Source organism: Juglans microcarpa x Juglans regia, chromosome 6D (genome assembly GCF_004785595.1).
Source record: "Juglans microcarpa x Juglans regia isolate MS1-56 chromosome 6D, Jm3101_v1.0, whole genome shotgun sequence".
Classification (NCBI taxonomy): domain Eukaryota; kingdom Viridiplantae; phylum Streptophyta; class Magnoliopsida; order Fagales; family Juglandaceae; genus Juglans; species Juglans microcarpa x Juglans regia.
This window is the reverse complement of record NC_054604.1, coordinates 36,168,867-36,183,926: the sequence shown is the minus strand read 5'-3', so window position 1 is coordinate 36,183,926 and position 15,060 is coordinate 36,168,867. Positions and strand designations below refer to the sequence as shown.

General features: G+C 34.3%; 1 protein-coding gene across 3 annotated transcripts; it reads right to left on the bottom strand.

Annotated features, from left to right (window-relative positions):
• Positions 1 to 989: 989 nt before the first annotated feature.
• LOC121236229 (F-box protein At5g49610) lies at positions 990 to 5,588 on the bottom strand. Of its 3 annotated transcripts, XM_041132771.1 has the most exons (5): positions 5,209 to 5,588; positions 3,984 to 4,037; positions 1,575 to 2,773; positions 1,194 to 1,288; positions 990 to 1,072 (listed from the first exon to the last, which is right to left on the bottom strand). In XM_041132771.1, exons 3-4 carry the CDS (start codon positions 2,698 to 2,700, stop codon positions 1,248 to 1,250), a joined length of 1,167 nt encoding a protein of 388 aa, XP_040988705.1. In that variant the 5' UTR covers positions 2,701 to 2,773; positions 3,984 to 4,037; positions 5,209 to 5,588; the 3' UTR covers positions 990 to 1,072; positions 1,194 to 1,247. The 3 variants fall into 3 exon arrangements, with proteins under 3 accessions (XP_040988705.1, XP_040988704.1, XP_040988706.1); XM_041132770.1 differs by lacking the exon at positions 3,984 to 4,037; XM_041132772.1 differs by lacking the exon at positions 3,984 to 4,037 and having other exon boundaries at positions 990 to 1,065.
• Positions 5,589 to 15,060: the final 9,472 nt, after the last annotated feature.

Genomic DNA, 15,060 nt, shown 5'->3' with positions numbered 1-15,060 from the left:
CAAAATTATAAAAAATATTTTGCTACTCATCATCCTCATACATTACACACCGCACACCATATTTATTTTAATTTATTTTTAATTTTATTCTTTTTAAACTAGTTGAATTTTTCTACTCATCATCCATGCACCACACATTTGGTAAGAGAAAAAATAAATAAATAAAATAAAAATATATATTGTGTACGGTGTATGAAGATGATGAGTAAAATTTTTCAATGATAAAATACCGTTCTCTTTTAAAAAAACAATTACCGGACCAAGTCTCTGAACTCCCAATGGACCCAATCATGATGACTTGGTAAGCTGGATCAACATCAGTTTTTTGTTCCTGCTCCTTTTAATGTATTGTTTTTTTTTTTTTTTTTTTTTTTTTGTTCACATGATTTATAAAGTCATTCAAATACCAAAAACTCTCCAAGATGCACCCTCATGATCCTCTACAATCTAATTCATTCTACACCCCCCACCTATGTGTATATTCAGTTGTTGAACCGTGTAAAATAATACCATATGACAGATAGTTCCAAGCACTTTCAAGAGGAAGTAGTCCTTGAAAAGTGCCTCGTAGGGATGCCGACAGATAAAAAAAACCTCAAAACTTACACCACCACTTCAAATCAAAACAAGATAAAAGCTCCATTTGTTGCAGTAGGAATAATTTTCCACCGAATGGATGGTATTATATAATAAATGGTTTCAAACGGTATCTACAGCAATAAACCTGCTTTCTCTTCGTGGCTCACTCTACCGAATAAAATATATAAACAACCTTGACAGAAACAAAGTTTTTGTTCCCCAAGTTTAACTTTGAGACAGCTTGTCCATTGAGGTAAACAAACAAACATGAAATTTTACCTTTAAATGTTGTACAACGCAACTAAGACGGTCTTAAGCTAGCTGGAAATTTATCATAGACCCCTCGAAGTACCTGGGGGAAGGATGTACCTTTTCAGCAAAATTCCTTCTCAAGGAAGTTTTTAAAAAATAAAATAAAATTCAGTAGCTATCCATCCTCCATATTCCATAGCAAAAAGCCACTCGATGGCAGACCTCCTTATTCCCCTGTTGCCTAAGAAAAAAATCCCTTAATTAAAAAAGAGAGAGAGATCAAGTTATGTCTACGATATGGTAATGTCCTGGTTTTTCCTCTTGATATTCTATCACAAGAACGAAAGGTAATATATGCTTACAATTATTGTTTCGCCAATGGAGAAGACCTTCAGAACTACAACCGATTTTTTTTCTTAATCGTCACTCTCTTGTTCAGAACCCAGGAGTCCACAACCTGTTTAAAAAATGACAAGACAAATAAAAAAAAATGAAGGGTCTGTAAGTTAAGATAACATGAAAATCGCTTAGCTCAAGCCAATCTACCAATTTACCATAAATGGAGCATTCTATGTTTAAAGTTTCCCACTTGATTCAGACTTAAACAGGGATCTGAATGGAATATGTCAGAGTTATAAGTTTTATGGGATAAAAACTAGCTAGAAAAAGGTTGAATGCATATATAAGCAGTGGTATTTTGTCATCAAATAAAATTAAAATTTGAAACCAGTTTCAGCACTTACATGGGAGGAGTGATTCAGTATAAGGAAAAGCAACAGGAGAATTCCTTTCAAAAGTATCTGCTAAATCAAGTTCCGTCCAAGTCCCATAGTCGACATTATAGATTAGATAATGCTCCGTGGTTATGAAAAAAACTTCGTTCTTTCGTGCAGTTACAAAGTCAACACATTCCATACTTGAGAAGGCAGTATCAACACTACATTTTATTTCCCAATTAGGCTGATTAGAATCATCCAGAACCCATATATTAACAACTTCATCCCCATCATGTACAGCAACTAGAGATAAGCAACCTTCAAGATCAACTAAGAATGAGTGCTCGGTGACTTCCTCTGGAAGATTGATGGTTCTAAGATTTTCCTCGATATCAATTGAAAGAATGGAACCAGGGGTGTATTGATCTTCTTCTAAAGCAACAAACCAGTACACTTTTCCATTAACAAATACATGATTTGAACCCAAGGGGCAGTGCCGGAAACCCATGGGATGGTGCTGGACAACACCTATGCCTCTCCAGGATCCAGTACATGATGAATATATCTCACACTCAAGATGGATATCTTGGGACTCATGTTTGGAATGGAAAAATCGAAATACTTTATACTCAGTGGTTATGGGGCAAAAAACAACTCCAATAGATATTTCTGTTTCAGATGGACTACCCTTTGGAAGGAAAAAGATTTCTCGAGTAGTGGGATTGCAGATACGGATTTCAAAGTCTGTCAAATCCACTTCATCCATCTTTGAGTTTGGAATCAAGGGATAATTGATACAACAGATTAATCCGCTATAAGAGCATATCAGGCTCTGAGAAGAAATATTTTCACAATCACGAAGAGTAATCATTTCAGTGATTTCCCCATTGCTCTTCATCAGATACAAATTCATTACCTCATCCATGTACGGATAGATTATGTAAGTGGGGCTTTTTGGGGTCTGGCTCAACTGCAACTTGATGAAATTTGGACTGTGTATCAATCTATACCAGAGTTTAGAAACAGACTTGAAAACTAGAAGGGAGTTCACAGGAACCCTTGAGAGAATATTGGCAAGGATATCTTCTGTAGATTCCACATCAAACCAACTAACATTCCTATTTCGCATAAGCATGCCGCCAATTTCAACCATTTTAAAATTCCTCTCTAACCTCTTTGTCTCATACCCGCTAGTCCAGTTCAACAAATTGGCATCCCAAATCTATCTGCAGTATGAAAGAAATCAAATTTATTTTGCTAACATGCATAGCTCATGGTAACAAATGTTGATAACACTACCAAATGCTAATTATTTTAATTCTCAATTTATTTCACTCCTGTAGAAATTTAAGATTTATGTTTCACTGAATTTATCTTATCACCAACTTCAAATTTTGAAACCTGTTGGCAGTATCTAGAGGGAGAGGAGGAGGAGGGGTGAGAGAGACAGAGTCAAATACTCGTACAGATGCTGTGGCATTTTAATTTTTTTTTTTTTTTTTTAGACACAGACATGCTTACCACCCTTTCATACTTGAGAAAACATAGGAATTCTTTAGCCATTCAAGGCTCAAACAGCAAGCACATCACCAAAAAAAAAAAAAAAAAAAAGAATGCACATGTAGGCAAGTAGCATTTCCTTTTCCACAAGTGCCATCTTTTCTTTTTTTCATTTTCCTGATCATAAAGTGTACTACACAGTAAATAATCGTTGTTTTAATACATATCTCTCACAAACCTATTTTCTCATTAGAAATAAATAAATGATTATTTATAAAACTATATAAAGAATGGTAGTAAAGATTTGTTTCTATTACTATAAATATATGATTACTTTGTAACTGAAACAAGAAGCTCCGTATACTAAAAGACCACAAATTATGTGATATACAGCTGCATCTCATAAAAGACTAAACATAAGGATCTAGCAAAATCATGCATATTCAGTAATGGAAGATTATGGTACACATAGACAGCAGGTCCTTCGTTTTAAGTTTAACCTAGTGACCAAGTAAAATTGTTAAATTTAGAAAACTAATGAGATCTCTGTAATCCAGCATCCATTATATAATAGCTGCTGCTAAACTACCATAACAATTTGTTCTTGTACGAGTATGCTGTACAAGTCTATATCCCTACCATTCATGATTGTTAATGTGCATTCATATATTAAAGACCTAAATGAGCAAAAATGATAGTCCTTTTCAGCTAGAAGAGCCATAGATAGCGGCACAATTGGCTTTTGGTGGTGAAAATTCATCTATGAATACACTGGTGTTAGTCATAGATAACCTTTTCTATAACCACTGTTGATGATTCCTAGCCAAGTTGATATAGTCTAGATACTTTTGGCCATCTACAGGTATAAGATAAAAATAACGTATAGTCCACTATATCTTCACTCTAAGCATCCAAATCTTGTCACCACATATATACCTGCACCCATGTGTGTGTGTATTTCATATACCTGTACAACTGAGACAAACAGACCTGAAAAAGTAGTGTATTGAATGAGTTCTCTAATATGTACCAGAAATCAAAACAATATTCAAATTATTGTATAGAACGTCTTTTTCTTGAAAGAAAAGGGAAAAGGGGAGAGAGAGAGAGAGAGAGAGAGAGAGAGAGAGAGAGAATGATTGTAGTTGAAATCCCATTTTTCCATAGGACACACAACAAGGCATAATCTTTTACATATCTAGAAAATAATGTGCAATCCATTTTTTTTTTTTTTTTTAACAAAGAGCCGGTAGCCATATGGTAGTGGCCCCGTCCCAAGTTTATTAATTAACCCTCACTTATGGCGGAGGAATACCGTGGTTACAAACCAAGAAAGGACAGAAAAATATAATAGAAATAGGATTAAAAACTTCATTTTCGAAATGTTAGCCATTCAAATCAACTAGCACTACGAGCAGCATCACATTTTTTCTATGTAGTTCAAGAATAATTTCTGAATATATTCTGGATTTTTCCTCAATTATAGTTCCAACTCTCACAAGTCATGTTGCAAGTTTTAACTCACAAACAACACTTAAATTTCTTCAATTCTGGCAGATACGGAACACTTTGTTGAATTACAATTTTTTTTTTCAGTAAAAAATATGAAAATCTGATAAAAATGAGCAAGGTCATGCCCCATTTGCGCCATATATGGTCAACCACGTAAAAGCTGTAATAAAAAATAAATGGACTTGTAGCCTAGTGTCCATCCCCTCCTTTTACCTCTGGGTGCATGACAGGTGAACTCAATGACGTTCTGTTGTTTCCCAAAAAACAAAAGGAAATAAAACAATATAAAAATTAATGCTATGCCCCACTTGAGTCTTATCAGCTTTTTAGCTACAAAAATTGCCTTTACATTTGAGGTTTCTAACTCTCTTCCTTTCCAAATCAGCACCTAAGCATTAGAGAAAAAATCAACAGCATCACAGCATAACCATGTAAATTACATACTAATAAGTAATAACCCCAAAGGGAAAAATTAGAAAAAAATAACAGTCAAACTGAAATGGAACCATAAAGTGTTTTTCTTTCTCTGCTTTGCCGAAACGGAGCATATTTTGGAATAGGCAAGGCCGCAAGCAATCCAAAAGGCTCTAAACACGCATGCAATCGAAGAATATATGATATCAAACTCACAATACGCAACCAACTGTACCTTTTCGGGCGTTCTGCAATTGGGTAATACTCAAATTGTACAAGGTGTACGAATACTTCCTCCATACAATGCACCGGAGAGTGGAAAAGCTGGTGTAGATGGGATTTGAGCATTGAAGGGCCTTTTCTCGGACGTGGGATAAACGAAGGCTCAACTGAAAAGAAATATTCAAATTCGGAGGACATTGCGGAGTACATGAAGGAGAATATAGAGTAAATGATGTTTGTTATAAATGCCGAGAAACAAACAAGCATGATGGAGATTGATCAATTGTCACTACAATCACTTCTTCTTTTCCTCTTTCCCTTTTTTCTTTTTTTTCTTTTCTGGCCACAATGGCTAATCGCCTAATTCCAAACTACAGAGATGGGAAAGACCGGTTTAACCAGTTCGACATGTACGATAAAAAAAAAAAAAAAATTATACGTATATATATAATAAATAAAAAAATAGAGAAATATATGATGAAAAAATTTAATTATAAGCGATCCTGCGTATTAATATGTACATCCATTTAATATGATTGATAAAAAATAAATTTTATTATAAACATTACTAATTTAAATTTAGAATATGAAAGTAACAATATTAATACGCAGATTAGTAAGTAAACTTATTTGTACGTAACAAAACTCATATAGGATAGGTTTCAAACTTGGATAATGATAGCCTTACATTTTCTTTATTACTGTTTTACTATCATTTTTTTTTCTTTTTGCTCTTTGAATCCAAATTGAAAATCTCATAAAATAATCTTCTTGCATAATCTAAAAAAAAATGAATTAAATTTTATAAAAATTGATATTCTTTTACTTTTTGAGTCAATTTTTATAAAATTAAATTTATTTTTAATTAAATTACATAATCGATTGATTAAATTTGTTTATACAAGAAGGTCATTTAATGGGATTTTCAATCTAGATTCAAAGAGTAAAAGGAAAAAAAAAAAAAAAAGGTAATAAAACAGTTGTAAAGGAGGTGTAAGTATATCATTACCCTTAAAACTTTATTTAAACCCATCCTGTTGATCCATCTCGACTGTACAGGACCATCTCAGGTCTTTTTGTTGGTTTATTATTGTTTCGGTTTCGTTGATTTGGTGTTTAGATGTTGAGATAAAATAAAAAAATTTGTCAATAGTATTGAAATAACTTGTGAATAATAGTAAAATTGTTTGAGTTGAGATGATTTATAGGATTTTAGAAAATGAAAAAAATTTGAATAAAAATATTATAAAGTTAAAATATTATTAGAATTAATTTTTTAATATAATTTTTGTTTTGAGATTTTTCTTTTAAAGAAAAGCAAGAAGTTTTATTGATGAAAATCTCTATAGGAGAGATAAAATACAATTAGGAGCTTCCTCCATATTAACAACAACATCTGAATAGACAACGCACATTTCCTTAATACATGTGCTATATTGTTTGCTTCCCTTTTAACGTGAATCACTACCAGCTAGCAAATTGAGAGAGCATATGTTTTGCATCAAAATGAGCAAACCTTTGTTGTTCCAGCTTTCTTCCATGCCATTGATTGCCTTGACAACAAGTAAAGCATCACCTTCTAGAATGACCCTACGAAGTCCCAGCTCAATTCCAAAAATTATAGCCTGCATGGTAGGAAAGGATTCTGCTAGCAAATGATCTGGAAAAAGAGATCTATACATTCTCATTGAGGCTATAAATTTCTCTTCCCAATCTCTAACAATTATACCAAAACCCCACACCTCCCCCCCCCCCAAAACATTGCTTTTATACTTGTCCATTGCAGCATCCCAGATGATTTTGAACAACTCCTTTAGAGGTGCCACCCATTCTCCTCTACTTGCTGAGTGGTTAGAATTTAGATTTGAGGGAAGCAATTTAATAGATATAAGATTTTGCAGTTTTTGAGCCGATTGTTTTAGGATGGTATTAGGAGGTGTAAACACCTCTTTAAAAACAAACTCATTCCTTATTTTCCATATTCTCCAAGCTATTACTGCAAATTCTTCCTAAATCTCATTTTCGAATGATCTAAGCACAATATCTTTAAAGCTCTCGTTTCCAGTTTTGCATTTCTGTAATTTCTTTCAACTATGTCCCTATACATCCCTTGCTGAAGTACATGTCCATAGTGCATGCTCAACAGTTTCTTGATCCTAATCACATATAGGACACCTTGGGTTATCCACAATTCTCTTCCTGAACAGATTGGATTTGGTAGGTAATGCATTATGACACGTCTTTTACAAAAACAACTTTTCTGCTTTGGAACAACAAGTCTTCGTAACTTTTCTCTTTCTCCTCTTGAATATTCTTGTTAGATAGCTGGCCTTTAGATCTTTCAATTATTTCCTGTTGTAAGTGATAAGCACTTTTAACAGTGAAAACTCAATTTTTTGTGCATCTCCATATCAACTTATCAGCACTGCCACAAGGACTAATTAGAATTTGACTTATGATTTCAGCTTCCTCATTCAAGAATACTGCATTAATAAGCTGCATATTCCACTGTTTTATATCTTGATCTATTAGCTCAGCAAATTTATCACCTTCTAGCAACAAATTTTTACAGCTTTGGATTTTGTATGATGTGGGTCGAGAAACACATCTATCTGACCAGATCTTGACTTCTCATTCCTACTCTCCAACATAGACCCTCTTCAAATAGAGGTTTTGCTGCCATTAAACTTCTCCAAATGAAGGATGGTCTCCTGCCCATATTTGCTTTTAGGAAGTCACCATTTGGATAGTACTTACAGATCAAAATGAGCAGCAAGGGAGTGAGGATTCTAAATCAATCTCCAACATTGTTTGGCAAGCATGACTAAATTGAATTACTCCAGATCTCTAAAACCAACCCCTCCTCTAGATTTTGCCTTACCCATAAGTTGTCATTGAGTCCAATGAGTTTTACTTTCTTTGTCTTTTTGGCCCCACAAATACCACTACATCAATCTGTTAATATTCACCAGTATAGATTTTGGGATTTTAAACACTCCCATGCAGTATGTTAGGATAGTCTGGATTACTGATTTTAACAGAATTTTCTTGCTAGCCTGAGACAGGAATTTCATCTTATAATTGCTTATTCTAGTTCTAACTTTATCCAAGATGCTGCTAAAGGAGCTTACTCGAGACTTTCCCACCAGAGATGGTAATCCTAGGTATTTTTCATAGGATTGTATGGATCTTATCCCAACAATTTGTATGATAATATTTTTTATCTCTTCCCAAGTGTTTCTACTAAAGAAAATAGAAGTTTATCCTTATTAAGCCTCTGCCCGATGCCTGTTCATAGGTATCCAATAGCTTTAATAATATGCTTCATTCAAGTGGGTTTACTTTATAAAATAGCAAACTATCATCTGCGAAGAAAATATGGTTGATGTGAAGTTGCCCCTGAGCCAGTGGTACACCATATAACTGTCCTGCAACTTCAGCTCGATTTAGCATATTGCTAAGGGCTTCAGAACACATAATAAATAAATAGGGTAAAAGGTGATCACCTTGTCTTATACCTCTTGAAGGTTTAAAGTTCTTGTGGGGGATTCCATTTATAAGAATGGGAATAAAAAACCATAAATACACATATCATAATAAGCCAAATCACATTCTAGAAAAACCCATCCTCTCCATAACAGCTTACAAGAAAGGTCATTCAATTCTGTCATAAGCCTTGTTCATATTGAGCTTCAAGGCCATAAAACCATCATTTCCCTGCAATTGACTATTCATAGTGTGCATAGATTCATAAGCAATAATTACATTATCAGTGATTAATCTACCGGGACAAAAACACTTTGGATGGAGGAGATTAGAACGGGAATGATGGATTTTAACCTATTAGCTAATACTTTGGCTATGCTCTTATACAACACATTACATAAGCTAATAGGCCTGAATTCAGTGACTTTTATTGGTTTTTTTTAACCTTAGAGATTAAGGCAATGAAAGTGTCATTAAGATCAGTAGCACAAGAATTTGACCTGAGTTCTTCTTTAATTGTTGCACACACTCCTTGGCCTACTGTTTCCTAGTGATTTTGAAAAAATGCAACTGGAAAACCATCAGGCCCAAGAGAATCGAGGGGGTTCATTTGGAAAATAGCATCTTCAATCTCTTTGACAGAAATATCTTGGAGTAGTTGATCATTCATCTATTTATTAACCAGAGCAACCAATGATTGTAGACATTATTCCCCCTGCAGGCTGAGAGGAAGTGAATAAACTTTGGAAGTACTCTTGGAATATCAAGAAGATTTCTTCTTTATTGTTTGTTGTTTGCCCTTCACTATTGGAGATGTTAGTAATATGATTTGATTTCCTCCTCTAATTTGCACACATGTGAAAAAACTTTGTGTTTTTGTCCCCCCTCATTGAGCCATCTTTGTTTTGCCCTTTGTTTCCATTATATGTTTTCTTACTCAAGCAGGCCATCCACCTCCTTCTCCAGGGTGCTAATATGTGTTGTGTGTGCCCCTTCATTAGTCCCTTGCAAATCTTTGATCTAGTTAAGCTTTGAATTTATAAGCTTTTGTTGGTTCCTAAAAGCCATCTTACCCCATCTTATCAGGGACTGCTTGCACCAATTTAGACTTGTAGAAGTATCTGAAAGGTTAGTAAAGAATGTTGAGCCCCCAATCCATGCTGCTTTCCTGACAATGTCATTGTAATCTTTCCTGTTGACCCAATTTGCTTCATATCTGAATAGCCTCCTCCTATTTCTCCATTCTTCTAACAATTTCCCCATTTCAATAAATAAAGGGCAATGGTCTGAGGTTTGAGTAGCAAGGGTATTGACCCTGGTTTCAGTATAAAGATTAGACCATTTAAAGTTGCCTAGGCCTCGATTTAGCCTTTCTTTAGTGATAGCCTTCCCCTCTTTATTATTACTCTATGTAAATCGAGGGCCTTGGTAACCCAAATCACCGAGGGCACATTTCTTGAGGGCTTCTCTAAACTTTTCCATCTGATTGTAGGGTCTGATGGCAGCTCCAACCTTTACATGTTGGTGATGGATCTCATTGAAGTTACTCATACAAAACCGAGCCATATTCTCAGAAGGCATAATGTCACTTAATAACTTCCAACTTTTATTTCTTTTTTATGTCACTTGGTTACCACATAAACATGTTAGAATCCATTTGATGCCTATTACAAGTTGTGTGATTTTGAGGGAAATGTGTCTACGAGTAAAAGAATCCAACTCTACTTCCATATGGTCCTTCCAATGAAAAGCTAATCCGTCACTTCATACAATACTGTCTACTACAAAGCTTTTGTTAAAACCTAACTGATTTCTGTTTTTTTTTTTACCTTCAACCTATTACGCTTTGTTTCTTTAAGGAAAACAAAATGGGGACTCTTTGTGCTCACTAGGTAATGAAGCTCTCGAATTGTTTAAGGGTTCCTAAGCTCTCGACAGTTCCAACCGAGACAATTCATTGCTGCTGGTGCAGCCCCACCAACTACCTCATGAGTTTGGCTTTTTGTAGAAATGAGCTTTTTTTTTTCTTCTTTTACTAAGGGTGCATTCTGGGTCTCCTCCACCTTTACCGCATGGTTTCTTTTTTTCTTCATCCATTGTTTTATTCAAAGAAAGGGTGTGTTTGATCAAAAAGACCTTTCTAGCTCACATTTTCCATCTAGAGTTCTTTTTGGCCATATCAACATAATAATAGGGGTCAAGTGTAGTATCAATGGTGCTGACTATGCTACTGACATATGCATAATCTTTTATGTTTTGAGTAGGGGATTGCTATAAGAGGGTGGGTTCAAATTCCATGTTTGCATATAGAATATTACCTGCAGAGTTATCCACGTGAAAAGATTCTGTGAGTCCAATACTTTCCTTGTCAAAACTATTACCTTCTGAAGGCTTGCCTCCATTATGGTAACCTTTGTAAATTAAGTTCTCCCTCCCATCATTGACTTTTTGTTTTGAATAGTCTAGTTGGCTACTAATATTATCAACTGCAATAGTTTCCAAAATCCCATTGATTTTCTTAGATTGTGCCTCAGAATGCTGCGCTTGTGCCTCATTTTCTGATTTGGATTCATTGTTGTCACTTGTCTCCAATGGTTGTTGTCATTGGTTTTTTGCCTGAGCATCTTCCGATCTTCCTCCATATTTTTTGGAACCAAAAGAGTTGTTAGGTAGGCTATGTTCGGAGCCAAGGACCATATTACTTCTTTGATTCTTCCTCCAATTGTCTATACTGCTTCTTCACATTAAAGCCACTTCCTTTGTGTTTTAGAACACCACATTGGAAACAAAAGTTTTGCAGTCTTTCATATTGTGTGGCAAGGGTAAAAATTCGTGCTTTCTCTTTTATCTTACTTCATTGTGTGCTAATTGTTTCTCTGTGGTCTGGCTTGTGCTAGTTGTAAGCATAACTTTTAAATGAAAATCCATTTGTAAGCATATTAGAGTATAATTATGAAATTTAGAGTGCTAATGCTTTAAATCAAATCAACCTTTGATCATAAGAACATCCATTGCTCAGTGCTCTCTCCCTTGTCTCTCTCCCTCTCCTTTTTCTTTCTGAAATTTCCAGACTGAAACTTCCCTCGTTTTCACTGGGCAAAGGGGGTTCGAAGCTTAGGCTCCGACCACCTCCTCCCCTAGCCAGCCCTAGAGGCTTTTTTATCTTTATGTTTTTCTGTTTGCTTTTTCCCCTAGGTTTTTCCATGGTTTTCCCTCCTTAGCGCTGATCCTCGCCAATCTACTGCTTTCCGGCAACCTCTGATCAACACGCGATGCCAGTTCAAGCTCCTTGGTCATCGATCTACATGTTCACAATAGGAAAACGTGATTCTACTTGGCGCGTTTGGCGCGCTCACGACCAGTGCCGTGCGGGTTTTTCAACCGCAGCTGCATCTTAGAGCGGCTTTGGCAGCCACGCGTGGCCCCACCGGCTTCAGAGGCCTTAGATCCTTCAGATCTGCTCGTCCGTCCACTTCCTCAGGTGGCATGTGTACTGCACGCGCTGCCACTACCTGTGTTGATCTATTGCCGGCAACTCGGCTTAGATTCTGGCTGCTACCCTTTGTTATTGTTTTCCTTAACCAATGATCTTGTAAGAGGGACCGTGGACCTTTCAAAAAATCATCTCCAGACAATATATGACAGTGCACCCGCCACGTTTACCGCTTCAAGCGGAGGTTACATCGTCTCAAGTGGTGGTTCCATCGTTCGCATTTTTGCAAACATATTTCCGTCTTTATATAAGACGGCGTCCTCTTGTAGGACATGGATAGGGACCAAAAAATTGTTTCCAAATAAACTCGTTCACCACTTTGCGCTGTTTTCTATTGCTTTTTTGGGCGATTGTTGGGGAACCTCACCCCTTCTCATGTATCACTTTTTTAGTTTAATGATATTAACTTGCCTACAAATAATAAAAAAAAACTATAGTTTTTTTTTTAAGTCGGCTCTATAATTGTGGTTTGGTCGGTGCTAATGTGAACTCTTATGTTGGGTATATAATTGAACTCAGAAGGCCAGATTGTAGTAGTTCTTGTGACTGACACAGATTGGGATAATCATAAACAACAACTCACCTTTTTAAAAGGCTAGCCGTTTGGATTAAAATTGCCAATTTAAGCATTTGAAAATGGCATATTTTTTGTACTTGTGTTTTATCACCCTGACTTAGCATTAATCCCCTTGAGTTTTATCACTTTTACTAGATAGTGTGTAACCTACATTTGTTATGAAGGGAAAAATGTAAGGCAAGCAGCATTTGTTTATTTTTAAGCTACTGCTATGTGTGATCAGCATTTTTAAGTTACTGCTATGTGATCAGCATTTATTTTAAAACTTTTGCTGTGTGATCAGCGTAGTTTTATCCAATGTTTCAAAGTAGTGTCTAAATCAAGAGTTTTGGTTAAAATCATGATTGTTGAAAGGTATTTTCTATGTAATTTTAGAATTGCTAAGGAGTAGTTTTAGGAGTGAACAACTTGCACTTGAGAATAAAAAGTTTGAAGCTGAAATTATGAAATTAAATCTTGCTAGCATAAATACAATGCAACAATATTATTTCATAAATCTTCATAAGGAAATTTATGAGCCTTCAAATGATAATTCTACATCTATATCTACATTTATCCACACCTTTTGAATGTGTGTAACTGTTTGATCTAATCTTGTTGGGTTGTAATTAATATTTTGTAATTTTTGTATATGCACTTTTCTGATTTTAGTGTTTGCCCAATCACATGTGATGGAAATACATGTATTGTGAAATTATGGATGTATTATGAATTATGGAATGACATGCATGTATTGTGAAAGAGAAACACTACTTTGACACCTAGTTTTGACACCTCATTTTGACACCTCCTTTATTTTATTTTATTTTTATTTTTTATTTTTACTTAATAGTTAAGGAAATAACTATTAGTGTATTGATATTTTTTTTATATTTTTTTAAAATGTTTAAAAATGATAAAAGAAATGTGAATAAAAAAATTAGAAAAAAAATAAGAAGATGAATTTGTGCTAGGTGTCACGCCCAGCGGTCAATTCTGGTCGGTAGCCTGGCACTACTCATTGTGAAATTATTGAACCTGTCTTGCTTATTATTGATGTATTGCATTGGATTATGTTTTGTGGGCAGCTGGTATATAGATTATGTTTTGTGGGCAGCTTGAATTGCTGCAATTAGTTATCTTTTACAGCTGGTATGTGGATTAGTAGTATTCCGATTAGTGCAACTTATTCATCAACCAAAACTGCTAGTGCCATGTACTGCATAACTAATGCTAGTATTTGTTTGGGCTGTTTTTTTTTTTTTTTTTTTAATTATAATTTGATTATTAACTAACATATGATTCTGAGTATTGTAAAATATGATAAAAATAAATTAGAAAAATATTATTATTAGATTAATAATATTTTATTATTATTTTAACTAATAGATAGATAATCCAATATGAAAATCTCTCTTAAATGAAATAGACAAAAGATAAAATATGTGATTTTAGCTTTGCCCTTGCATATTGGTGAAATTTTTTCGATCCGAATTGAACAGTTCAGTTTGGACTAGATTGGGCCGAAATGCTTAAAGGTCGGCTTCGATTCTAGTTGCATGGAGATTTCGGAAATCAGTCCAATCTCAGGGTGGAGATTTTTCATCCCATACCAACCGAATTATAAATAAATATATTTTTATAAATTATTTTATATAGTAGTTGCATAATTGAATTATGTAATTTTTATCTAACCTATCACTTTTGACAATATAAAATGTTCAATATATAATTATAAACATGCTATCAATTAACTATTATATCATATGACTCATGATAAATCATAAATTCATAATATTATATACAAAGATACATATTCTATTTTTTCTTTTATTTGGTGTTTGGATGATATTATATTTTTAATTTGGTTTTCTCTATTTTTTTAAGTTTTTAACTTTATTATGGAGAATGGATGGATATGGATAATTTTAATAATCTTTCAAACTTCTTAAAGTTTTTTTAAGTACATAAATAGTTATATTATTCAAAAGTATAAACATTATAGATTTTTTTTATACTAATGGGCCTAAAATACACATTTTGGATTTTTTTGTATACTGATAGTGATTAGCTTTTTGTATGAATGGACTTTCATTTTAAATTGGCCCGGATCAATATGGACCAATAATTAACAGTCCGATCATGTCTAAAAAAATGATAGACTAATTTTTAGTCATTAACCTCCCGATCGAACTGAATCGAATCGAACCGTATACATACACATACATATACATATATATATATATATATACACATACACCTTTGTTGATACATTATCTCTTATGTAAACTCAAACTTGCCCAACATTCCCTCTCCTTCGTAAACAAACT

Excerpts from the sequence above, each read along its gene's own strand:
- LOC121236229 (XM_041132771.1), bottom strand. The coding sequence starts at position 2,700 with ATGGTTGAAATTGGCGGCATGCTTATGCGAAATAGGAATGTTAGTTGG. Across the intron at positions 1,289-1,574 it reads TACTGAATCACTCCTCCCAT|GTTGTGGACTCCTGGGTTCT; the intron begins GTAAGTGCTGAA and ends TTTTTTAAACAG.